Below are 26,764 nucleotides of genomic sequence, written 5' to 3' on the forward strand. Positions count from 1 at the left end.
GTTGCTCCTGCTCCACATTGTCGGGCCGGATTCTACAGCCGGCTCCTGCTACCTCTGCCTGCAGGGGTGAAATGAGAACACACTGGCTAAGAACTTGCCCCCCCCCCCCGTGCATTCTGGCCCTGCCCCCTTTAACCCCTCCATTGTCACCACTTCCACCCCAGCCCTCTTGTAGTACAGAGGAAATATGTTTCTCCACAGCCTGGGTGGGAAAGGGTTAATAGTTTCTTGGGTGGTCCTAGCAGCTCCATAGCTAACGACTCTTCTGCAAGGGGGGAAAAGGCTCCTTTTCTCAGCAAAACAAACTCACATCCACCTTGAATAGAGGCTATTCCTGTCCGCAGGAGAGGGAGGATCACCAGTCTTAGATCCTTTTGAGCTAGAGATCTGCTAGGACCTATGAAGGGCCAGACCAAATAATTTCGAGTGCCTTAAACGGCCCCCAGGCCTGACGTTCCCCACCCCTGATTTAAAACATCCTTTGAGACTTGAATTCAGTCTTGCTGATTTTTCCAGAGAAATAGACCTGTGTTGGCTAGCCTGCAAGAGAATAGGTGGCAGCTTTGAGAGCATGACAGTTGTGCTCAGTAGAAGAAAAAATAAAAATTTTGTAGTCAGTTTGTTTAGTGACTTCTGGCCAAAGCAGTGTTTCTGTGCTTTTAGGAGATTCATAACTAAGTCACAGGAGGAGTTCAGCAAGTAATGCTTGCTTCTTGGATGCCAGTGGCCTGATATTTTATAACTTAGAGTGACTCATACTGATGATTTGGTGACTTCTTCTAGGACTTGCCTGCAGTCTTCCATATGTTAAGCTTTTCTGATCTCTGCCTTTTTCAGTCCTCTGTTGTTTGACACTTAGTTTAGAGCCAGTGGAGTTGGACACAGTCAGCTTTTTCTGCTGGTGAACAAAGGAGGAGGTATCCTCCTAGACCAGTGGTTCCCAAAGTGGGCAGTACCACCCACTGGGGAGTAGTGGGATTACCGAGGGGGGCACTAAGAGGCAATGGGGCAGCAGGGGATGCTAGAGGTGGGCCCCTTCAACTGTGTTGTTGGATAGGGTAGGGGGTGCTGGGGTTGAGTTTGTGGAACCAAGGGGGCGATGGCCCAAAAAGCTTGGGAACCACTCTCTTAGACTATCTAAAAAGGCTGTGTTGAAAATCATGAGACCTGCATGTACACAAGCTATGTGGGATGGGGCCTGTAGTATGGAGGGGAATTGGTGAGATCCTGGATCCAACCCAGTGTGTTGTTCTGATTTGAAGAAGAGTTGGTTTTTATATGCCGACTTTCTCTACCACTTAAGGGAGAATCAAACTGGCTCACAATTACCTTCCCCTCCCCACAACAGACATCCTGTGAGGTAGGTGGGGCTGAGAGAGTGTGACTAGCCCAAGGTCACCCAGCTGGCTTTGTGTGTAGGAGTGGGGAAACAAATCCAGTTCACCAGATTAGCCTCCGCCACTCAGGTGGAGAAGTGGGGAATCAAACCCAGTTCTCCAGTTCAGAGTCCACCATTCCAAACCACCGCTCTTAACCACTACACTACACCACAGATTTGGAGTGGGGACACCCAGGCTCAAATTCCCTCTTGGCCATGACACTCACTGTGTTGAGTGACCTTGGGCCTGTCCCTGTCTCTCAGTCTAATATACCTCATAAGGTAGTTGTGAGGATAACACTGGAGCAAGCTGTTGAGCCTCTAAGAGGAAGGACAGGAGAAAAATGTAAGTAATAATAAATGTCATAAATGAATTGTTAGGGAAAGCTGGTCGTTGGAGAAAGATTCCCAGAAGAGGAGAGCAGGCTAAGTAGGGTAAGCGAAAAAGATTAGCAGTGACCGAAATCAGCTTAATCCGGACTCTTTTTTGTCTCTGCATAGGGCTTCTGCTCCTGGTTAACTGCCATCTTCAGGATAAAGTAAGTGACCTCATGTCTATGCAGATAGTCCTCCAGTCCAGCACTTAGGTGCCACCAGCAGCCAGAGGAGATCATGGTGGCTAGAGACCTGATACTTTAGGGCTGTACTACTAATGTTATTGTGATTTGTTGCTTTTTACTAGTACTTCAGTATTCCCAACCAATACCAAGGGCCTATTGCTTAAGGAAGAGAAGGAACTGTCTTTCACCTTCCCTTAAATGAGGAAAGGTAGAAAATAGTGAGTTAGAGCCAGTGATTTGCTTGCACAAGGTTCACAGATCTCCTTCCCTTTTCACTCCCCGTAGCAGCTGTTTCTGCCACCTGAAAAGTTGATTCCTCAGAGTCAGAAATGGCTTTCTGGTGTGCAGAATGGAAAAGATCTGTGATTCTAGTTGAAGGATCACAGCATCCAACCCAGTATTTGAATCAGCATTGTATAAATGGGCAACCAAGGCCTTTTCCAAGGTCTGGTTGGGAGTATATTTCAGAATTAAGAATCTTCTGTATCTCTGATCTGTTATTATGTTTCTTATGTGCTTTGGTGATGTGTTCCACGCTCAGAAGTCATGTCCCATGATGAGCAATCTCCACAAGTTGGTTAAGCCCCAGTGGTAACAGTTTGAGATGCTCACATCCAAAATGTTTCAAAGCATGCACGATTGGGGCTAGGACTCTCCTCTTCAAACGTAAGGTGGTTCCAGCATACAGAGCTGGAAGTAGGAAGAAGTAAAGAAACTGGAGCAGTAACTCAGGCCATTTATGCATGGCTGTTTTGCTCTCAGTTGCCCCGCTTCAGGGCTTCCTTTTGATTATTCGTGCCTTTCCCCACCATCAGAGGTCACCTCGCTCTCCCAGAGCATTTCCAAGGGTTTTGCCCATGTTTTTCGAATGCTGTTTTAACCAGAATCTGGAAAACGCAGGCAAAACATGCGGAAAAGCACGGGGAACGCGGGGTGACCTTTGACAGTCAGGAAAGGCATGCATAATCAAAAGGAAACCCCGAAGCAGTCTGCGGGGTGACTGCGAGGGAAACAGTCCTGCATAAATGGCCTCTCTGTTGCCAAATGGGAAGGACTGAAAGTAAAGTGGGGGTGGATGGCAGCCAGTGCATTTGAACAGAGCTGCCACCATTTGAAAGGAGAATCAGATTTGTTGCCCTTCCCCCACCATCAGTAGCTGACTTCTGTAAGTGAGAACTAGGTAAGTAAGAGAAAAACTAGGTCAAGGTTTTAATATTTATATTCACGTGCATATAAAGTGGAATAAACAGGAAATGTGGAGAACAACATTATTTTAACCTGCATAGCCAATCAGAAGACCTGCTGAGCAGGAGACTCATCCACTTTCTAAAATCACTTGGTGGGCACCAAAAAGGGTATTGGCGGGTGTCGTAGGCCCATGGGCATGGGCACTACACTGGTGACCCCTGCATTATTGGGTCTTCTAACAATTTATTTAACCTTAATAAGTATTTGGGGGAGGAGGTGCTGATCTGGATTGGAACTATGACACTAGGTTAGGGAGACTTCTACTCTTATTACATCCTCGGAGTATTTTCTCTACTAGAAATTCCTCCTGCCCTAAGCTGCTATTAGATGTGACCTAGGGTGGGGAGAGGAGTGCAATATCTTGCCTTTTTTCTGTCTTTTCAAATAGCAGCTCCACGGTAGGTGAATCCTATTCAGGAAATGGCACAGGGGGAAGGAGTAATCCGCCACCCCCACAGCGCAATCCTGATCCTGCTTTTTACTGTTAAAGAAAATATCCAGTAGTGGGTCTTCCGTCACTTGGCCCTCTGTCTCTAATTGGACATTGCTATTTCTTTACAGAAGACACAGCTGCTAAAATGCTGCATTTTACCTTCTCTTGACTTAGGTCACGTACGCACAGGTTGTTTGCCTCAGCTTGGATACTATTGGGAAATGGGGTTTTCTCCCACTTCCCCGCAGCTTTGTGGTACTTCTGTGCACCTCCCCGGTTTTCCCTTTCTTTCCTAAACTTGCTTTGCCATGATATTTTGTGAAAGATTGCCACAAAGTCAGGACACCATCCATGTGAAAGGATAGGCGTGGATTTTACCAGAACCATTTTTCATGTCCCAGTCCCCCAAAGCAGCAACTTCCTCCCCATAACGTTATAACAATCAGGCTCTCAAAATTCCCAACATGTAGCACCTGCCAAGTTTCAATCAGTAAGATTGATCCTCTACACAACCCATCTGGTGAGAAGACGCAATCAAACTCTCTTTCTCCTACCATTCCCCAAAAACCTGTGGCCTGTCGGACAGTTAATTTCCCATGACAATCCTTGCAGGTGGTTGCTCTGGCATTATGGTCGCAACTTGTCTTATGACGCTTTTGGCTAGTCAGTTCTTCAACTACCTGCTTGTTCCTTTCCAGAGACGATGAGATCCGGGACAAGTGTGGGGGTGATGCAGTCCATTACCTCTCCTTCCAGCGGCACATCATAGGACTGCTAGTTGCCGTTGGTGTCCTCTCTGTGGGCATTGTGCTGCCTGTGAACTTCTCAGGGGATCTTCTAGGTGAGTGGGTAGCTGTTGCTTTCCAGCTCTACTGGAATGAGACAAGCTTGTTCAGTACTGAGACCCTAATCATTCTCGTGCTAGCTGAGGGGGCCAAGGAGAGTGTAGGTTGCCAGGACAAGAGTGGTCATTCAGCCCCCAAATAGCTTGTCGCTACACAGGAAAGCAAATTGGGATCGTAGAAGTAAAGGGAGGGAGGGAGAAAGGAGAGAAATAATTAGTGTAACTCATAATATTGTCGAAGGCTTTCACGGTCAGAGTTCATTGGTTCTCGTAGGTTATCCGGGCTGTGTACCAAGACCACGGTTACACAGCCCGGATAACCTAAGAGAACCAGTGTAGCTCATGTTGCATTGTTCATCCCGCAAGGGTCGTTCAGCAGCTGCCCTCCCAGCCAGTAAGCAGTGTTATGATAAAGGAATGCAGGATACCTTGATTAACACTCAAGGAGGCCCTAATCTCAGAAAACATTCTTTCCTGGAAATGAAGTCATAAACTCTTCAGATTTCTGGCTTAGAGGAGATGAGTTTTCTTTATGAAGACAAATAGGCAGGATGAAGATGACCATTTGCCCACCTGCCAAGAAGAGGCAAGGTAGATGGCTATTTGGATGTCCTGAGATGGGCCATAAAGGTTGTGTGGCTGCATCTTGACTTGATGGGAGAAACGGTGTGAAGCAATTTGCATGGGGACTCAAACCCCCATTTCATGATAGGTCAAAGTAAAACCCTCCAAGCTGGGACGGGAAGGGCTGAAAGGTCTGGACACCCTGTCAGAGACGCGCAAGCCAAGGAGCGGGGAACAGGGAGCAATGGAGTGAAGTCTGTCTTGACTAGCCTGTATTTTTCAAAGTTCCAGGACGCGTGTGTCCATTCAGGGAAAGGGAATGCAAAGGTAACACCACTGGCTGTACAACCTAGTTAGCCTCATGTGTTTCTTTGCTTAGTTCTGTAACACCCTGTAGTGTTTTTTATATAGTTTTCCAGTTCCCTTGTGCTCTAATGAATTGAGATTGTATTTTGGTAAATAAAGACCTTTTAAAGATCTCAGACTGTGGCCAAAGATCCCGCCCAAGTTGCCTGACTGCTCATTCCACACAGAGACCAGAAACTCCTGACTGGGCTACAAGCGGCTGGCCAGTGGAGGAGGATGTGTGAAGCAATTCACACACACACATGTGCACATAGCCTTTATATGTGCCTCAAGCGGTAGGTAGAGAAAGGAGAGGCAGAGCTTGGGTGGTGGCAGCTATCAAAGATAGGAAAGAGAGAGGGGGAGGCAAGTGGGGTGAGACGTCTCACATGCGCACACAAATTTCCCAACGCCTCTCAAGCAAAGACAGTGGGAAGTTGGCATCTAGGTCTGTTGCAGGGTTTGGTTCCTGGATTTGTCTCTCTGTTAAATGGTAAGAAGCTGATTTAAGTCGGGGGATTGTCTGTGAGGAAAGGCCTGCCACCCAAGGTCTGTGAAAGAGAAACATCCTTATATAGGAGAGGATGTAGGCCACTGATGATACACCAAAGTGGTTTAAGTTGTGAGCTGTAAGTGACAGCAAGTGAGGTTCTTTCTCAGATCTTGTAGCGAGTTAGCTCTGGATACCATTCTGGCTTTGTTACTCTGCTCCTTACCAGGAAGTATACCCAAGTAGATGTCCTGTATTCAGCTGCCTCCAGGTGTATTTAATGTATCTTCTGCTAACAATAGGAATGCAGTTTTCATGGCATTAGTAATTTTAACTTGACCCTGAACTGCAGTTATGAAATTGTCAAGACTGGAATTTGAATCACTGGAAGAATGCAAGCAAAAATTAATGATCAGTCTAGGAATGAAGATGGACACTTTGAGCACCTGGAGAGAGAGAGAAATTATTCCATTATAGTAAATCCAGCTGTTTTTTAATGATGCATTACTTATTACAGATCACTTTGAGTCTCAATGCTAAAAACAGAGTAATTTTTTTTCCAGATAAAAGTTCAAAGGTATTTATTACAGTCCATGACCAGCAAAATCTCAGATAAATAAATCATATCTACTTCTATAACTTTCTCATTTTTTAATTTTATCTGATTCATGTTCCTTTATCTGTTTCTTACCAGAGAACAACCCCTACAGCTTTGGGAGAACAACTATTGCTAACTTGAATTCAGGGTAAGTTTGATACAGGTTGCCATCAAGGGATCATGTTTAGAAAGGGACTATACAATGTTAGAAAGAAAGGTTTCTCTTTGGGAGGCATTTGGCTTGTCTTTGGATGAGCGAGCTGGCCCGTAGTGCAAAAGTGATGAAGGGAAAATTTATTTCTCCGATGTGGGTCTGTGGTTAAAAAATCAATATTTGCTTGAATATATGATGATGGAGTCTTTCTGACTCCACATGATCCCCGGCAGAATAAGCAGGAAAGTTTTGTTTTTGAGTCTGAGGTTGCTGTATCGGTTAAGATCAGTGGGTTTGTGATGAAATAACTCTGTTCCTCAGAGAACTGTTAAAAAAAACCCTCAATTTTACTTACTTTGTTACATTCATGTAGTTAAGTTGAACTTACAGAAACAATGTAACTTTTCTTACACTTTGAAAGCAGATATAATAATGTCTGAGCTGATTGAAACGTACATTCTTAACAGATAGAGGGGGGGGTTTGACAGACTGACAGAGAGATTAATCAACCGATCTAAATGACAGAGACAGGACTCTGTCATGAATTCTCCCAGCATGTAATGCCCTCCCTCCAATGGAAACAATGTTCTTACGCAAGAATGTCAAATCTCAAGAAGGGATCGTGTTTAAAAAGGGACTATACCTGGACGGCCCAGGCTATCATGATCTCATCAGATCTCAGAAGCTAAAGCAGGGTCAGCCCTGGTTAGTATTTGGATGGGAGACCACCAAGGAAGTCCAGGGTTGCTGTGCAGAGGAAGGCACTGGCAAACCACCTCTGTTAGTCTCTTGCCTTGAAAACCCCAAAAGGGGTCTCCATAAGTCGACTGCGACTTGACGGCACCTCACACACACATACAATGTTAGAAAAAATGTTTCTCATTGGGAGGCGTTTGGCTTGTCATTGGCTGAATGAGCTGGCCCATAGTGCAAAAGGTCCTCAAGCAGTGGTCAGGACAGGATCTCTCTCCTTTTTCTTGTGCAGGGATGAGCTCTTATGGCTGCACACCTCCTTTGCCTTCTTGTACCTGCTGCTGACTGTGTACAGCATGCGCCGCCACACTTCCAAGATGCGCTACAAGGAGGATGACTTGGTGAGTCCAAAACAGCATCTTTAGTCTGGTCTGCCACCACGCTTTCATTGAAAACCCACACACACACACACAGCAATTGCTGGGCCCACTTGCTGCTCATGGTATGACTATAGCAGCACAAAGCTTTCTCAGACCCATGACGTCTGTTCCTCTCCAGACAAACTATAAAGTACCCCACATGTTTCTCCTGTACTCTCCCAATTGGGTTTTTTCCCCCCTGTTTAAATTTCTAGGCCATTTTACAGTTACAATTGTTCTCAATGTGACTAACAACAAAACCCTAATAAAACAACCAACAAAGTAAACTTCCAGTGAACAATATGTTAGCCCCAATGCGTCACACAGTAAAACTAGAGTCAACCCCAGTTTTCAGAATACTTTGGTGAACAAAAATGTCTTTGCAGGATTTCCTAAAAATCATTGCGGAAGCCTGGTGCTTTTCACTGGAGAGGAAATTCCACGGGACATGTGCCCCCACCAAAAGATCACTGTTTTGAATTAACAGCCACTTCTCTCACCTGAAGCAAGATCTGTCCCAGAAAACTTTAATTCAATGTGTAGCCAGCGTCATTCAGAGCAAAGATGTCATTATGATCTCTGTAGTTAGCACCAGAAAAAAAGCACGCAGCTACATACTTGAGTAGCTGAAGTTTCTGGGGTGTCTTCAAGACCAGCCTCATGCAGAATATGTTGTAGTAGCCAAGTCATGAGGTTACCAGAGGATGTCCAACAATGTTGGAGGTTCTCTTATTTATTGGACTCAGCATGATCTTTCTTATGTTCTTGTGAAATTAGCTATTTGTTGTCGAAGGCTTTCACGGTCAGAGTTCATTGGTTCTTGTTGGTTATCCGGGCTGTGTGACCGTGGTCTTGGTATTTTCTTTCCTGACGTTTCGCCAGCAGCTGTGGCAGGCATCTGCTGGCGAAACGTCAGGAAAGAAAATACCAAGACCACGGTCACACAGCCCGGATAACCAACAAGAACCAATTAGCTCTTTGTTGTTATGTATTTTGGTATAAAAGTATGATCCTATTGCTATGTTTTGATGGATTTTAGTTTCTATTGTACATGTTGTAAACCACCTTGGGGTTTAATAACTGAAAGGTGGTATTACAAGTAAATAAATAAATGAGTTTTCAAAATTGCTAGGACCCTAGCTTCCCACCCACTCACCCCTCCCCACACACACACACTTTTCCTCCCTCCCCAGAGTGGAGAGAAATATTGTCTCTGTGGCCCTGCTGCTGTTGCAGATGAGCAAAGGATGGCCCCTGGAGCCTCTCTCCCACTTACTTGTGACCTTTTGTCTGTGCCAGGTGAAACGAACCCTCTTCATAAACGGCATCTCAAAGTATGCTGAGCCTGAGAAGATCAAGAAACATTTTGAGTGAGTCTTACTGGCTAATTAAATTCCCTTGTGCGCATCCCCTGCCCTCTAATACCCAGGCAATCTTTCCCCACAGGTAACTCTGTGGCCCAGTGCAGTCAAAAGGTGACTTTTATGGAGGTGGCCACTATGTGGGGGTACCCTTCCTTTCTCTTCAGTTGCCCTCTCCTTCTCTTCCCACCCACCCTCCACCCCCTTCAGAGCCTAGACGTGTGAACTTCTTTCCAGAGGCTAAAGTTGAAGAGGCTTTCTTTCTGGGGGCCTAAAGCACCGTTTCCCTAGGAAGTGGCTTAGGCCATTTATGCAGGGTCAATTTTGAAGCTCGCTCAAAGTTCTTTTTTAAAATGCGACCTTTAAAATGACTATTCAGGGTCCCGATGCAAAAGCAGAAATTCCACCACCACCCCACTTGCCTGCTCCTTGTTTGCATAGCCATTAGCAATGGCCGGTTGCATAGCTAACGTGCAGCTGTGATTTTGCATGTTTCCTCGAGGGGATTCTTCGTGGCGGCGGCGGCGGAGCAAACACAAAAGGTCGCGTTAAAGGGGCTCTTAAGTAATGCGAAGCAGGTACGTGCTGGCTTCGCAGACACTTCCTGAATGATTGTTCACCGTGAAAAAACTCCCAAAAAAAATATGCGGGGCAATTCAGACTGGAACGCGCTGCTAATCACCAAGCATAAATGGCCTTAGAGTACATCTTCCCCCATGTTCCTCGATAGGTGCAATTACTTTTCTGGGGGTCTGCTCATCCTGCAGGTTTCTCACAAGCGTCCGCTGCCGGTGGTTGTTTGTTTTCTGTTGCAGGGAGGCCTATGCCAATTGCACGGTCCTGGAGGCTCGCCCTTGCTACAACGTGGCCAGGTTGATGTTCCTCGATGCCGAGAGGTAGAGTCCGGGGGCTGTGTGGAGCGGAAGCCGCTAACCGTTGGAAGCCAGGAGAACCGAGAACCGCGTGGGCTAGGCTGCATGTGCAGCCCCCAGATAACATCTAGTTCCAGCACGCTTTTGTCTTGAACAACAGCTTTCTCGTTCCTGGGACTAGCAGCAGATGAGGTTGAGGATGTGATGGTAACATGGGTAATGCGGGAGAGCTAATGGATTCATTTCAGGGCCATTGGCTAAGGCCCATTAAAGGAAGCCAGGCTAGGACAACAGGGTCTTCTGGTCTGCACTGAGGGGCAGTGGCAGAACTCTGTAAGGCTGAACTCCCGACTCAGATTATGAAGATGAAGAAGAGTTGTTTTTACACTCTTCCTTTCTCTACTTTTTAAGAGCCCCGTGGGGCAGAGTGGTAAGCTGCAGTACTGCAGTCAAAAGTTCTGCTCATGACCTGAGTTTGATCCCAATGGAAGTTGGTCTCAGGTAGCCGGTTCAAGGTTGACTCAGCCTTCCATCCTTCCGAGGTCGGTAAAATGAGTACCCAGCTTGCTGGGGGTAAAGGGAAGATGACTGGGGAAGGCACTGGTAAACCACCCCATAAAACAAAGTCTGCCTAGTAAACGTGGAGATGTGACATCACCCCATGGGTCAGGAATGACCCGGTGCTTGCACAGGGGACCTTTACCTTCCCCCCCCCCTCTACTTTAAGAAGTCTCAAAGTGGCTCACAATCCCTTCCTCTCGCCACAACAAGCATCTGGTGAGGTAGGTGTGGCTGAGAGAGTTCTGAGAGAACTGTGACTAGCCCAAGGTCACCCAGCAGGCTTCATGTGGAGGAGTGGGGAATCAAACTCGGTTCACCGCATTAGAATCCGCTACTCTTAACCACTATGCCACGCGACACCACACTTATGTTGGGCATAACGCAAAAGGGGGCATGAATAAGCTGTATTACTACAGCAGGCCATATTCTTTGCCACAATTTGCCTAGTAAAGCAAGAAATTATTGCTAGTAGCCTTATATCATGGAAAGGTTAACGGCTTGCTCAGACATCATAGAGATGCTGTGGCAGAGCAGGGGCTGGAAGGAGCCTCTCCTAAATCCTGCTCAGTGACCCAAACACCCTATCCCATATTCAGACTTCATGTTTCTCCTTCAGACTGTGCATTTTCAGGAGATGTAATCATCTGTGATGAAAGGGGGGGTCACTGTGGCACCAAGGTATCAAGGGAGGATCCCTAAGAAAGCACCATATATTGACTCACAGGAAACCTTCAGGATTGTTTTCCTGAGTATACCATGAACAGACTTGCAGATTACCTGACCTTGTGCTTGTTTCTATCCTTCCGTGCCCTCATTAGCTTGCTGACCCTTACAATGATCAGGGTTTAGTTTTTCTAAGCTTTGTCGTCTCCTGTGTATTTTCCCTTTCAGGAAAAAGGCAGAGCGAGGGAAAATCTACTTCACCAACTTGCAGGCCAAGGAGAACACCCCATCCATGATCAACCCTAAGCCCTGTGGCCATCTCTGCTGCTGTACTATCAAAGGCTGTGAAGAGGTACTGGGGGGGGGGAGGAGTTACAAAGGCCAGAAAGATGCTACTAGGAAGCATGGGTGTGTGATTCTGGGAAGGTGCAGGCCCATTACCAGAAATGCTGCTTCGGCTGTTCCCATTGTACTTGTAACTCGTGCATGTGGAGAACAGTCCTGAGTCCCAGGTTATTTAGCTCAGACCTCCGTCTTCACTGCTGACACCTCTTTCCTAGAATTTAAAAGAACCATCTGGGGGAAATAATCATTTAGCCTTGTTGCATGTTTATTGTTTTGGCTAATGTGCCTAAATAGTGAAGATGGTGTGTGATGTTTATCTGTAACAATCTCTAAAGGGTTCAGTACAGGGGCCGCACAGTCTCTCAACAATCATGTGAGGTGGATTTGGCTAAAACATCGACTTATCCTAAACTATACAAATAAACATCCTGGCTGTATGAGGACTTGAACCCAGATCTAGTGCAAGACTACGGCACACTGAGCCTTTATAGCATATGAAACTGACATTGCGGCGGGTGGGGGGTTGCTTCCTCTCACTGGGGAGCTGAAGATGCTTAGGAAGTGTGATGCTGCCATTAGGGTTGTCAGATCCCTCTTTGCCATCCGCAGGAGGTTTTGAGGGCAGAGCCTTAGGAGGGCGGGGTTTGGGGAGGGGAGGGACTTCAGTGCCATAGAGTCCAGTTGCCAAAGTGGCCATTTTCTCCAGGCAAACTGATCTCTCTCGGGCGGAGATCAGTTGTAATAGCAGGAGATCTCCAGCTAGTACCTGGAAGTTGGCAACCCTAGCTCCCATCCACTGGTCTAAGAACATACATGACCAGGACTGAGTAGTCTGAAGTGATGATGGAGTTTTGTGATTCTTTCTGTCCTGTTTATATGCATATTTAGGTGGAAGCCATTGAGTACTACACCAAGCTGGAGGAAAAGCTCAAGGAAGACTACAAACGGGAAAAGGAGAAGGTGAACGAAAAGCCACTGGGCATGGCTTTTGTCACCTTCCACAATGAGTCCATTACAGCCATGTGAGTACCGGGAGGTCTGGGTGGAGAAGCGTGGTTTTAGGGGAAAGGGAAAGAGAGCATAAAAACCATTTGACTTGCCTTGCTGGGTCGAACCAGGGTTTATCTAGCCCAGTACTCTGACGGTGGCCAGATGACTGTGGCATCCGGGGACCCATATCCAAGGAATTATAGTAAAGGTGATGACCGTCCTTGAGAAATCAGAGGGGATGCTGCCTTTGGAAGGGTGGCAGCCATGGATAGCCCATCCCTCCATCAAATTGCATTAATCCTTTATGTTTTTAAAAAGTCATTTAAGCTGCCACTTCTCGTGGCAGGGAACTTCGTATGTTAATTATGCATTGTGCAGAGAAGTACTTCAGGCTGTCTCACCTGAGCCTGTGGTCTTTCCGACAATGAGGATCCCTCTGTTCTAATACCGTGTGTGTGAGAGAAGTACCTTTCTGTTTGCCATTTCCAGACTGGTCATAACTGTATAAACTTTTAAGGTTCCACCTTAAGGCTATCCTCTTGGTGGGAGAAAAAGAGCTATTTTTTTGTTTGTTTGTTTGTTTCGTTTGGGCTAGAAAAAGCCACGAGCGGGGCGTTCCGTTCTGGAGGCTGCAGACCTCCTCCCAGGCAACCCTCATCCCTCTCTTCTTCTTGCTTCCTCTCAGAATCCTTAAAGACTTCAACGTGTGCAAATGCCAAGGCTGCAAGTGCCGTGGGGAACCAAGGGTGTCCGCCTGCAGCGAGTCCCTCCATGTCTCAAACTGGACAGTCTCATATGCACCTGACCCTCAGAACATTTATTGGTAAATGAAACACTGCCCGTCATTGGCCTGTGGAAACGGAATGCGCCATGAGGGCACTAGGCCTCGAGTGGAATATTCTAGGCCTCGAATGGAATATTCTAGGCCTCGAGTGGAATATTCTCTGGTATACAGATGCTGAGAAGCCAGACCATCCCTATTCTTCCTTTGATTGGCTTGGTCAGGCCTTGCTGGTGAGGCTGCATTTCGATGGAAGAAGGAACGGGATGGCTTTAAAGGGAGTTCAGGCTAGGTTTGCCAGGTCTCTCTTCGCCCCCGGCGGGAGATTTTGGGGCAGAGCCTGAGGAGGGCAGGGTTTGGGGCGGGGAGGGACTTCAGTGCCATAGAGTCCAATTGTCATAGCGGCCATTTTTCTCCAGGTGAACTGATCTCTATCAGCTGGAGATCACTTGTAATAGCAGATCTCCAGCTACTACCTGGCGGTTGGCAACCCTAGTTCAGGCCCAGGAGGACTGGATTGCCCTGCCTCAAGCATCTTTTGTGGAAAGAGCAAGGTAGAAGTTATTAATATAGATGAACACAGCATCGGGCTCTCCCACACTCCAATTTGGCTTTTCTCTTTGGCTTCCCTTCAGGGAGCACCTGTCCATTCGTGGCTTCATCTGGTGGCTCCGCTGCCTCATCATCAACGTGGTGCTCTTCATCCTGCTCTTCTTCCTCACCACTCCTGCCATCATCATCACCACTATGGACAAGTTCAATGTCACAAAGCCTGTGGAGTACCTGAACGTAAGAAAACTGGACTGAGGGATCTGTAATGAGAGTGTTCCCTTCTCCCTTTTGCCCAAAGGCGTGGAATGCAAACAGCTCCAAGAAAATGGCTCCTCTCTTCCATATCCAGTAGGCCTCATCTCATGAGACTGACTGAGTGCTCCTGCTGCCCCATGGATTTGAGGTCTCTTGCACAGATAGGGGAATGGAGAGACAGTAGTAATGTTGTAGGCAATACTGATACATTTTCATTAGGACCAATGAAAACGACACAGAATAGTTATCAAGTTTTCAAGTTCCCTGGATTTTTCCTTGAGGATTTGGGTATTTATTACCAACAAAGAGTGGGAATGAAAGAGAAGCCGTTTCAGGCCATGGTGGAGAAATCTCTAGTCTTTAAAGTCTTAAAAATGGTGTAAAGTTTTATTTCTGATTTCCCTTATCAGTAAAGGCCATGTCTTTTGTAATGACTTTGGTCCAAACTAACAAAGCAAAGATTCATCAACTCTTCAAAACTGTGACTCTTTGGGTTGAACTTTGTTTTGGGAAAGCTGTGCTAGGATGTTCGTTTGGGCTCTTCATATTTTAGTTTCTACAAATTCACCCCAAGTTATCCAGCATTCCTTGAAACAAGTGACATATATTTTTAATTTTTTCTCTCCTACCAGAATCCCATCATCACACAGTTCTTCCCTACTCTGCTACTGTGGTGCTTCTCCGCTCTGCTTCCTACAATTGTGTATTATTCGGCGTTCTTTGAAGCCCACTGGACCAGGTGAGGATTGGGGAGAGCTGTATGCCCCTGGGATGGCTCGGCTCAGAATGGGTCCGCCCAGCCACCTCGTTGTTGTCCATTTCAAATAGGTTTTATGGACTTATAATTCCTTCTCCTAACAGATCTGATATAATCTCCCCAGTAGCCTAAATTCCATAAAAAGGTGACGGTCCCCTGTGCAAGCACCAGGTCATTCCTGACCCATGGGGTGATGTCACATCCCGACGTTTACTAGGCAGACTTTGTTTACGGGGTGGTTTGCCAGTGCCTTCCCCTGTCATCTTCCCTTTACCCCCAGCAAGCTGGGTACTCATTTTACCGACCTCGGAAGGATGGAAGGCTGAGTCAACCTTGAGCCGGCTTGCCAACCCTGGGTCCCGTGTTCTGTGACCATATACTTGAGTGTGCACCTGCTAGCATGAACTGGAGAGGATTCTAGCAGCACAGCCTGGCTGGCTGGTAGCCCAATATTCTTTCATTAATTGTGCAGATCTTCTTTAATGTGAATTTCAAATTTATTTACAGTGACCAGAGGAATCTAATACTATACCAAAAGTGGTAAAACTGTCTAATATTATTAATACAGTAAAATAATTCCCTGGTCTAAATGCTTAGGCTACTGGGTGCTACTCCATCATTACAGGCTACTCATATCTTTATACATACATACACATCTATCTATCTATCTATCTATCTATCTATCATCTATCTATCTATCTATCATCTATCATCTATCTTTCATCATCTATCATCTATCTTTCATTATCTATCATCTATCATTATCTACCATCTATCATTATCTATCATCTATCTATCATCTATCTATCATCTGTCATCTATCTATCATCTATCTATCATCTATCTTTCATCATCTATCATCTATCTTTCATCATCTATCATCTATCTTCTATCCATCTATCTTCTATCCATCTAATCTACTTACATACAAATACATACATACTATTCTTATTTAGAGAAGAGCTGTGAGGAAAAATCTGTGGATTTCTGAGGTATGGTATTTTCGTGTCTGCAACCACTTCCCGCTTGCCAGTCCTTTTCCCCCCAAGTGTTTGGAAGTGCCCCCCCCTTTAGATCCTCTTTGCATGTGCGCTAACTTTTTGTGTGTTGGCAGATCTGGAGAGAACAGGACAACTATGCACAAATGCTACACCTTCCTCATCTTCATGGTCTTGCTGCTGCCATCTCTGGGACTGAGCAGGTAAATTCAGAGACATTGAGTTGGGAGAAAACGTGTTGACTCGGGCTAACTAGCCTTGCCCAAAGATATGATGGACCAACATAGCCTGGCGTTGACCAAGCAAAGCATCTGAAGAGATGCCCAATTGACAAAGCATCCAGAACTGACAAAGCATCCATGTCTTAAAATACCACTTAGTGATCGTGCTGCACTTCTTGTTTTTATGTTTCTTTCCCTAGTCTGGATGTGTTTTTCCGCTGGCTGTTTGACAAAAAATTCCTGGCTGAGGCTGCGGTGAGATTTGAGTAAGTGATGTCTTAAAATAAGGGGAGATGGGACAGAGAATGTATTGTGTGTAGCCTTTCCTGTAAAGAACAAGTCTATCTTCCTTCCAATCCTTGCTCACCCTACTTCCAGCCTTGCTGAGTAGATAGCCTGCAGGTGACCTCTGGCCAACCAGTCCTCCCAAATGTGCTATATGAGTCCCAGCATTTTCCACTCTCCTCTGCTGCCTTTCTGCTGCCCTCACAATGTTCTTAAATCCCTCTGTTGCCCCCACAGTGGTTCCTTAAATCCCAGTTGCTAGCGTGGTGTAGTGGTTAAGAGTGGTGGTTTGGAGCAGTGGACGCTGATCTGGTGAACCAGGTTTGATTCCCCATTCCTCCACATGAGCAGTGGCGGCTACTCTGGTGAACTGGATTTGTTCCCCCATTCCTACACATGAAGCCAGCTGGGTGACCTTGGCTAGTCACACTCTCAGTCCCACCTACTTCACAGGGTGTCTGTTGTGGTGAGGGGAAGGGGAGGTGATTGTAAGCTGGTTTGATTCTTCCTTAAGTGGTAGAGAAAGTTGGCATATAAAAACCAATTATTATTATTCTTCCTTAAATTACTGTGAATGCATAGAATAAATGCAGAGGAAAGGATAATCCATGCTAACAAACTGTATAAAGCAGAGGTGACTCTACCAGGATCTGAGAATGAAAGAAGGCAATTGTATATGAACAAACATGCAGCATTCATGGATCCAGGAGCTGTGGATGTGTGGTATGACTAATAGTTCCTTAAAGAGTAGGGACAGCCTGCAAAACAAGTTATCTGAGCAAAACTAAGAAAAATCTCCTTTTGGAATGAGCTATGATAATCATACTTAAGGCCAGTGACATACATAAGTTCAGCTACAGAGAGATACGAACTAGATACCTTCCTTTCTGTTGATCCTCTTGCTACTCCCTGTGTGTGTATGAATAGGCAAACAATTTTAGGTGATCCTCGTCTGTCTCTCTTCCAGGTGTGTATTCTTGCCAGACAATGGGGCCTTTTTTGTGAACTACGTAATTGCCTCTGCATTTATCGGAAATGCCATGGACTTGCTACGCATTCCTGGCCTGCTGATGTACATGATCCGGCTCTGCCTGGCCCGGTCAGCTGCGGAACGCAGGAATGTCAAACGGGTATGTGTATCAGGCCGGCGCAGAGCACAACTAAGGGTGCAACTAGACATTGGAAATTGCTACTAGAAACAGATACAATCCATAGATTACCATTGTAATATGACAGAATAGGCAAATGGGATCCTCTTGCCAAATATTTTCTTCAGAATTTGTTCTGGAATGCAACACATCTTGCCTAACTGGCTTTTGGCAAGAGTCCAGTTAAATGCTTACCAGTGTCTTATCAGTGGGGAAAGTGTGAGTTAAATGTTGTGGTAGGCACAGTCTCTGCCTCCTAGACTGTAAAACCTGAAAGTTTACAATAATATCAGATTTTAAAACCATTAGTACAATGAAAAACAAAGCTAAAATATGTCCAGAGACATTCAGACAACAATTAAAACATTTGTTGAGGAAAATTGTTCCGTTCGGCATATTTATGGAATTTAAAGCTATAAATGTCTTCATTTTTCTAGAAGAAATGGCAAATATATGCAATACTTGAGAAAGAGTTGGAAATTGCTGCACTCTATGCTACCATAACACATGTATCTTTACTTTTTGAATATGTTGTATATGCCTACAGTATACATAGGAATTATTTTCTCTAATGTTGTAGATTCTTACAAACATTTTCATACTGCATAGTTTGAGTAAAGTTGTGAAAGAAAAAAATGGGAGGACTTTTGTCTCCTAATCTTTTCCATCCTCCCCCCCCCCCCCAGGCCTTCACATCTCTATGCTAGATTTAAAATGTGTTGGTCTTGAAGGTGATTGCTTTATCACAGCTGTCCTGCCAGGCATTTTTGAGCATGCTTTAGTGACAGGATGTTTGTTTCCTTTCTCTGTCGTTCAGCATCAGGCCTATGAATTCCAGTTCGGGGCTGCTTACGCGTGGATGATGTGCGTCTTCACCGTGGTCATGACCTACAGTATCACCTGCCCCATCATTGTTCCCTTTGGTAAGCACCGTCGCACGTCCTCGGCCTCACTTTACCAGGATTTGGTTACAAAATAATTAACCGTATATATACATCCACAATGGTTTTATATTGGTTCATTGAAATTGATTTCTTTAAAACGACATCTGGGTAATACAGGGCCATTCTTTATCCTGAAAATTCTCAATTCAAGATGGTTTTGTATGGTATTGTATTTTTGGGAGCATTGCAAACCACTATATCCTGGTTCATTTCTTACTGGAGGCTGGACAACTCAGTTCTGAGGGGAAGAGGGCTGGTTCTTCAGGTCTAGTAATTTCTCCCAGCAGACAAGCAAAGGAGCCCTCCCTACTACTTAAACTGTGGTCTCTTATCTAGTGTTCAGCCAAGAGTTCAGCTTTTCTTTCCTCCTCCTTCCTCTTTCTCTGATAGGTCTGATGTACATGCTACTGAAGCACCTGGTAGACAGGTACAACCTATACTATGCTTACCTGCCAGCCAAGCTGGACAAGAAGATCCATTCAGGGGCTGTGAACCAGGTGGTGGCAGCACCTATCCTCTGCCTCTTTTGGCTCCTTTTCTTCTCTACTGTGCGTACAGGTGAGTGATGGAGGTAACGGTTGGGGGGTTTGCTTATTGGATTCATTGGTGGAGTTTTTATCCTGATGTTCTGTTTGGTTTGCTAACTTGTGTCTTGACAATATGTGAGTTTTTTTCCACTGAGGTGTAACCAACATGCTGACTTGTACCCATCATCTCTCAAGCAGGGTAGTAGACAGAGCACTTCCTGGTCATTTCGAAGTGCACTTAAAGGAGCTGAATTATTCTGTTATTTTAGAGTATAGTCCTTTGGTAGGGGGCATGAGGAATGAAGGCAGAAGGGCCTAATTCTACAGATTCCTCTTCAGAGTGCAGAAATATGGATGTTGTCAGCTGCTTTGATTCCCCATTGGGGAAGAAGGATGGGTACAAATGAAATAAACAAATATGAGCTGTACCAGCTTACCCTCCGTCAAGGAAACCCCTGGGATCTTTTTCCTGCGGTTTAGTTGGTAGAGGGCAGGAACTTCCCAGCTGAACCAGGAGCTCCAGGATACCACATTCTCCATCTGAGGAGTCTTTATGTACTTTATTCCGAGTTCCCTTAGGAATGTATTGCTGCTACCTCCCATCTGCCATCGCTCGGCTTCATCTACAGGGTGCTGCCTTCCCTTTGCTCTCCCTGTACCAGATCTGTTCCTGGCACTCTGTACCTGATGCAAATACCTGGCAGCACAGTTTGTCCATGCAGCATCACTACTGATAGTGAAAACAGTCACTGAACCAGCTGCTGTGTTCCCTATGCTGCTTTTCATGAGATTTGAGCCAAGGTTTGCCAGACATAGCCGTAGTAAGTGCTCCAAATCATAACAAGGGAGGGAGATCACAACAAGAGCATGATTGGATAAGACTAATGATCCATTCTGGCAGCCTGTTTCCCACAGCGGCCAACCAGAAGGCCCATAATCAAGGGCGCCAAGTCCAAAGCTTCCCCCTGTGGCTGCTCCAGCACAAATACCTCTGAACAAGGAGAGTCAATTTAGCCTTTGCGAGTAATAATAATTAATGGACCTATCATCCATGAATTTGTCTAATCCCCACTTATGCTAGAGGCCATCCCATGGAAGTGATTTCCACAAGTTAATTTTACATTGTGTGGAGAAATACTTGCTCTTGTCTGCCCTGATCTTGAGCCTCTTGGTCTCACCTGCTGACAGTTGCGTACATGCTTCTGTTGCTCAGCACAATGGTAGATGAGCGAGTGAGCGAAAGAAACAGAGTACATGGCTGAGAAAGCTCTGCACTTCCAGTAGTAGTGACATGGAGTAGATATTTCAGGCCACCACTGGTAATGTCGCAGGACGGAGGGCTAAAGTAGGAGCAAAGAGAAGAGTAATAATGACCGTGGATCTTTGCCTCCTTCAGGGTTTCTGGCTCTCACATCAATGTTCACCTTTGTGGTTCTCGTCATCACTATAGTGATCTGCTTGTGTCACGTCTGCTTTGGACACTTCAAATACCTCAGTGCTCACAATTACAAGGTAATGGGCTAAAATTTATTTGCAGAATGGGTGTTATAAGGTCAGAAGCGGGATCAGGTTGGCGATAGCTATCCCATACACAGCTTCGTGTGTGCTTTTCTTACCGAGATAGGGGGAAAATCCTCATAAACCTCTGAACGTTGTAATAGGAAGATCACGGGCTTGTCTGTTTTATTTGGTGTGCATGCAGCTGTAAAATCATAATGTGTGAAGCAGACATGAGAGCATAAAAAGTGCTCTTCTGCATCACGTCAGTGGTTCATCTATCCCGGCATACCTTTTTGCAAGCAGGCAACCAGTTTCCCTGGTAGGCCAACAAACAGGGCATAGAGACCAAGGCCTTTCTTCACCTGATGCTTCCTCCTAGCACTGATATTCAGAGGTTTGCTGCCTTTACATATGAAGGTTCCCTTTAGTCACTCCTTGGTTGTCCTCCAAGAATCTCTCTAACCCCTTTAAAGCCATCTGTGCTTGTTGTCATTACCATATCCACTGGCAGTAAATTCCACAGTTTAATTACTCATTGAGTAAAGTATTTCCTTTTGTCTGCCCTGAATCCATTGCCCACCAGCTTCACTGTGTGCCCCGAGTTCTAGTATTATGGGAGAGGAAGTAAAAGCTTTCTCTATCAATTTTCTTTAGGATATGCATAATTTAAAAAATCTGTGATGTTCCCCCTTAGTCACCTTTTTCCTAGACTGAAAAGTCCCAGACTTCTCAGCCTTTCCTCGAAGGAAAGGTGCTCCAACACCCTAGTCGTCTTGGTTGCCCTCTTCTGCACTTTTTCCAGTTCGGCAATATCCTTTCTAAGATACAGTGACCAGAACTGAACAGCGTATCCCTGGGAACATAGATCTATCCCCAGGCATTACATTATTGGCCATTTTATTTTCAGTTCCTTTCACAATTATCCCCAGCATGGAGTTTGCCTTTTTTCACTGCTGCCATGCACTGAGTCAACATTTTCCTTGAGGTTTGCACTATATCCTCATGCTGTCTTTCAATCTTGGTCTCAAGTCAGTTCTGACCCCATCAGCATAGATTGAAAGTTGGGGTTTTTGTTGTTGTTGCTCCAGTGTGCCTCACCTTATACCAACAGTAAACTTCATTTGCCATGTTGTTGCCCACTCACCCAATTTAGAGAGATCCTCCAGGAGTTCTTCACAATCCACCTTGCTTTTCATCAACTTGAATAACGTGTTATCATCTGCAAACTTGGCCACTACAGTGCTCAATCCCAAATCATTTCTGAACAAATTAGCACCATTCCAAGTACTGATCTTTGTAGAACCCCCACCACTCACTTCCCTCCACTATGAGAACTGTCTATATATTCCTACTTTCTGCTTCCTGTCATTTAAAAGGTAAAGGTAGTCCCCTGTGCAAGCACCGGGTCATTCCTGCCCCATGGGGTGACGTCACATCCCGACATTTATTAGGCAGACTTTGTTTATGGGGTGGTTTGCCGGTGCCTTCCCCAGTCATCTTCCCTTTACCCCCAGCAATCTGGGTCCTCATTTTACCGACCTCAGAAGGATGGAAGGCTGAGCCAAACTTGAGCCGGCTACCTGAAACCAACTTCCGTTGGGATTGAACTCAGGTCGTGAGCAGAGTTTGGACTGCAGTACTGCAGCTTACCACTCTGCGCTACAGGGCTCCTGTCATTTAACCACTTTTTAATCCATAAAAGGACTCATCCTCTTATCCCGTGACCTGTAAGCTTACTCAGGAGTTTTTGGCCAAAAGCCTTTTGGGAGTCCCAAGTATATCAGCCCTGAACTGAGGTAATAAAAGAGCATCTGCTACTCCCTCCTCTTTTGCAATGTTCTTTCTGTGCCTTCTGCATGTCATTGCCACAGAAGAGGAAAAGTTGCTGTGCTTCCATGGGCCTCCCTGAGGGACTGTTTCCCCATAGCAGTGGGCTACTACTGTAGTGCATGGATGAAGGAACCATGTGGGCAGGGCAATGTTTTGGTTCCCTCCCAAATGAACGCTGTGTGGGGAAGGCAGCAGTGGCGAACTGTACTACACATGGTCCTTTCATTGATTCCAGTCAGGAGCAATGTGGGGAGAAACCCAAGAAGTAGCTTCTGCCGTGAGGCAGTAACATTTGGCCCTTACAGAAGTCTTTTTGGGGAGGTTGAGGACCTCCCTCTTACATATGTAGAATATCTGAAGCCCAACACCTGGGAGTTCTGGCAGCCAAAATAACAGAGCAACATGCTGAAGACTAATCAGGGTTTTGCGTCATAAGCATTCATGGAAATGGAGGATAAAGTAAAGGCAGGAATGTTGTAAGCAGCTTTGCATCCCCTGTGAGGAACAAAGTGTGGTATCTGTATGCTAAATATCTATATATCTATATGTGGTATCTATATGCTAAAAATCAGTGTGGTGTAGTGGTTAAGAGCGGTGGTTTGCGGCAGTGGACTCCGATCTGGAGAACCGGGTTTGATTCCCCACTCCTTCCCATGAGCGGCAGACACTAATCTGGTGAACTGGATTTGTTTCCCCACTTCTCCACATGAAGTCAGCTGGGTGTCCTTGGGCTAGTCATGGTTCTCTTAGAGCTCTCTCGGCCCCACCTACCCCAAATGGTGTCTGTTGTGGGGAGGGGAAGGGAAGGTGATTGTAAGCCAGTTTGATTCTTCCTTGAGTGGTAGAGAAAACTGGCATATAAAAACCAACTCTTCTTCTATATGCTAAATAAATAGCCATAGCCCACTTTGTCTTATGCAAGACATTGCCACCTTTTGCACCCTCCTAGCAGAATTATACATAAAATGCTCCTGCAGCTGTGCCAGGAACAGGATGGCAGGCTGCCACCTTTGCCGCTGAATCTCATGCCTCTCTCTTGCTTCCAGATTGATCACACAGAGGCGGATGCTGTGGATGGAAGGGAAAACGGACGACCGGCTGCCAACCCGCCAGCTCCTAAATCAGCTGTGAGTCTCCAGCTCCTCCATTTGCCTCCTGAATCACCAGATGTTCTGTGTCCTCTTATGGCTGAGTATGGGGAGGAGGGAGAGGCCTGGACAGATTTCCTGTCAGACTCCCACCTTTTTGGCTATGCGCAGGCAGCATCCGAGGAGCATGGGCAGAAAACAGACTTCTCTGTTGCTGGCCCTGTCTGAGATGATGGACCTGCAACCTCTTTATTCCCCTCCCCATGCTGTCTGTTCATTTTCTGCCTCTGTCTCTCAGCTGGACAATGAAACCAGACTGGTCAGTGCCCCTTTCTCTTCCGCTTTCTGGCTCTAATGCGTGGGCATGCGCTGTGAGTGCTGCAGAAAGAGTTGGGGGCTGCCATCTCCCCGTGCACATAGTTCATGTTGGAATGGGAACACTGATTCACAGGCGGCTTCATGGTGCACCCCTTCCCTGCATCCCAAGTTCCCTGAGGCGTTGTGGAAATTTTAATGGCTGCAGTCATGCCACAAAGAGCAAAATAATCCAACAGGGCTTCCAGCAGCTTGGCAAAACCCTGAGTGTTTCAGCTGTTTTTCTTTTTAAGTTACTAGCCTACCTTGTAACAGAGAAGAACTTGGCAACAGAATGGTTGCTAAATGTACAAAAGACAAAGACCACAATTATTATAATAGTAGTAGTACCTATTTATATATAATTCCTAATGTGCAGAATTCTTTACAGTCTTTTACTTAATCCAGAGCCCTTATGTCCCCATTCGTTGCTCAATGGAGCAAGAGGGTCCACTTGTCCATCATCCTTTTGCGTGTATGGAATTGCCTCTTCCATTGGAATGAATGGAGAAACCTTGCAAAGGAGTACCTTGTTTGGTACATCTGAGCCCTTTTGCTTGCAAGGGATCAGTGATTCGTGGCCGTAGCCTTTCTTTGCCTTTCCAGTATATTCAGTGAGGAAGGTTACCATTGTTCTTCTCTTCTAAAAGAGGAAGTGAAGCTCAGAAAGGGATTTGCTCAAGCAGCCCCAACTAGTCCCTTGCTCAGGCAGATCTGACTACTGCAGATGGGCCAGGGTTCGAATGGCTGTCACCATATTGTTGTGGGGAGATACTTTATGATGAACGACATCTTTCATTGATTTCTCAATAGGCAACCTTATGTTGCAGACAAGAGATTAACCAACATGGAGTAGAAAAGTGGGATTTTCCATATTTCTGTAATCTGTTGGCCCAGCAGATAGATGGTGGCATTTAACCTTTTCTGTAGAGGAATTCTCCCTACCATCCCGAAAAAGAACTTCACTTGCTAGAGGCTTTCAGCTCGCTGGGAGAGCTACAGCAGGAACGCACTGTCCTAAGATCTTTGTATCCACAGTGAGCAGTCTTTGTAGGGTCTTAGTTGAAAACTTTGTTTTCCTCGAGTCCTGCTGAAGGAAGACAGAGTCAAGCCTCCTTGATTTCCCTCCGAGCTGGGAAATGTCAGAACTAAGTTCTTCAGTGCAAATTGTTGCAATCTGGAGGAGGGGTTTTTTCAGGACCTTAAAACGGAGTTGTATGTAATATAGCACATATATGCTTTAAAGAGAGATCAGACAGCTTCAGGGAGGATAGGCCCATCAGTGGCTACCCGCCATGGTGACTAAAGGGATCCTCTTTATTTAGCAGCAGTAAGTTCCTGAAACACAGTGCAAGGAGGCAACATTAAGGGTAGGCCCCGGCATCTATGCCTTGTTGTTGGCCCTCCAGAGCAACAGGTTGGCCGCTGTGTGGAACAGCATGATGGATTAAATTACTCAATGGTTTGATCCCACAGGGCTCTTCTTATGTAGTTATTAAATACAGAAGGGCAAATGCTACACTGCAGGCAGCGTTGCAAACATTATCCATCGTTTGAAACCAAAGCTCTCGGTCACGTGACGCTCCTGCTCCTTCACGCAATAAAGCAGCCACTCCGTACAACGTAGGGTTCCTTTCTGTGCCAGCATGACTGCCCTCAGCCTCCCAATTGCATGGCACTTTCCCATCCTGCTCTGCTGCCAGGGGCTGACACGGACGGGACGGACTAACTGGCCACTCATTGTTGTTGTTTTTGTATCCACTCCGCTGCAGAAGTACATCGCCCAAGTGCTGCAAGATGCTACGCCCGAAGGTGACGCGGCCGAGTCTGAGGAACAGGGGTCCCAAGACGAGGAGCTCATCAACCCCAACGGCATAAACGATACGGATTTCCAGTCTTGCGAAGACAGCTTGATAGAAAACGAGATTCACCATTAGGGACGTAGGAGTGTGTGCAAAGGGGCAAGGGAGTCCTATAAGACGAAGAGGTTGCTGCACACTGTGTGTATGTATGTGTGTGTGCGTGTGAGAGAGAGAAAGAGTGAATGATGGAGAGAGGGGCAATGGAACTGAAGGAACGGACGACCCAAGAGAGGCACCGACCACTGCTCCTTCCCACCGACCTGGCTGCTGCATTTCTGCTCGTCCCAAGATGGGGGAGGGACCTTTGCATCAGACCTCCATATCCTGCCTTTCCTATCACAGTTCTCTCTCTGTGTCCCCATCTCCCCCCCCCCCGATGGAAGAGGAATTCATCTGACATGCTGCCAACCCTTAACAACTACTGCAAACTCTACCGAGCCAAGGTGGAGTGGAGGGGTGTGGTCTTGCTCCTTGCTGCTCCCACTGTGATGGAGGAGGGGAGCAGAAGCCAGCCAGGACAACAGGAGTCTGGATGCTTTGTAGTGGCAAGATTCTCCTCCTGGCAGCCCACCCTGGTCTCTTATCCCCAGCTTAGAATCATGAACACTAATCGCTTACTAAGCTTAAAAGAGAACTTGAGCTTTGCTCGAGGTTCTAGATCTCCCAGCTAAGTGTGGGGTGGCTTTGATCCTGGAAGGGATTGGTGGTTTCAGCCACACACAAAGCTGTTTTTAACTTGTGTACAAATCTCCTACATGACTGTGCATCAGCAAGCATTCCCGTTCCGGTGCCCAAGACGCAGCCCTGTGATAACCTGGTTCTCAGCCAGTCCTTCCCACTCTGTCTCTCCCAGGGAAAGGTTGCCCATGTGCAGTCTAGAGGCAGAGGTGTTGTACGAAAACGGGCTGCTGTTATGGGCCCCTACCCAATGAAAGCCACAACTGGATTGTGCTGCCCAGCGTCAAGAGATTTGCCAGTGAGCAATTGCAAATGGCAAAAAAACTTTTCTGGTGGCGAAAGAGTCCCTTGCAGGGCAAGGGGGCGAACAGGGAAAAGGCAGGAATGATTGCTCCAGTATGTCTTGTCAGCTTCCCCCCCACACACACACACACACACACACACTCCTGAAGAAACTATAGTGGCC

At 46.2% G+C, this 26,764-nt stretch overlaps 1 protein-coding gene across 1 annotated transcript in view; it reads left to right on the top strand.

Annotated features, from left to right (window-relative positions):
- Positions 1-25,773, top strand: part of TMEM63B (transmembrane protein 63B) — a 50,772-nt gene extending 24,999 nt beyond the window's left edge. The window contains exons 5-23 of the mRNA XM_056853835.1: positions 1,880-1,917; positions 4,318-4,460; positions 6,557-6,608; positions 7,600-7,708; positions 9,026-9,096; positions 9,903-9,983; positions 11,412-11,535; positions 12,417-12,550; positions 13,204-13,341; positions 13,935-14,088; positions 14,739-14,845; positions 15,978-16,064; positions 16,283-16,348; positions 17,335-17,497; positions 18,333-18,438; positions 18,850-19,017; positions 20,383-20,498; positions 23,363-23,443; positions 25,531-25,773. Coding sequence (XP_056709813.1) covers positions 1,880-1,917; positions 4,318-4,460; positions 6,557-6,608; positions 7,600-7,708; positions 9,026-9,096; positions 9,903-9,983; positions 11,412-11,535; positions 12,417-12,550; positions 13,204-13,341; positions 13,935-14,088; positions 14,739-14,845; positions 15,978-16,064; positions 16,283-16,348; positions 17,335-17,497; positions 18,333-18,438; positions 18,850-19,017; positions 20,383-20,498; positions 23,363-23,443; positions 25,531-25,695 — 2,103 coding nt within the window. The 3' untranslated portion in view covers positions 25,696-25,773. The remainder of the gene's footprint in view (positions 1-1,879; positions 1,918-4,317; positions 4,461-6,556; positions 6,609-7,599; positions 7,709-9,025; positions 9,097-9,902; positions 9,984-11,411; positions 11,536-12,416; positions 12,551-13,203; positions 13,342-13,934; positions 14,089-14,738; positions 14,846-15,977; positions 16,065-16,282; positions 16,349-17,334; positions 17,498-18,332; positions 18,439-18,849; positions 19,018-20,382; positions 20,499-23,362; positions 23,444-25,530) is intronic.
- The last annotated feature ends 991 nt before the right edge of the window (positions 25,774-26,764 follow it).

Source organism: Euleptes europaea, chromosome 7 (genome assembly GCF_029931775.1).
Source record: "Euleptes europaea isolate rEulEur1 chromosome 7, rEulEur1.hap1, whole genome shotgun sequence".
NCBI classification, from domain to species: domain Eukaryota; kingdom Metazoa; phylum Chordata; class Lepidosauria; order Squamata; family Sphaerodactylidae; genus Euleptes; species Euleptes europaea.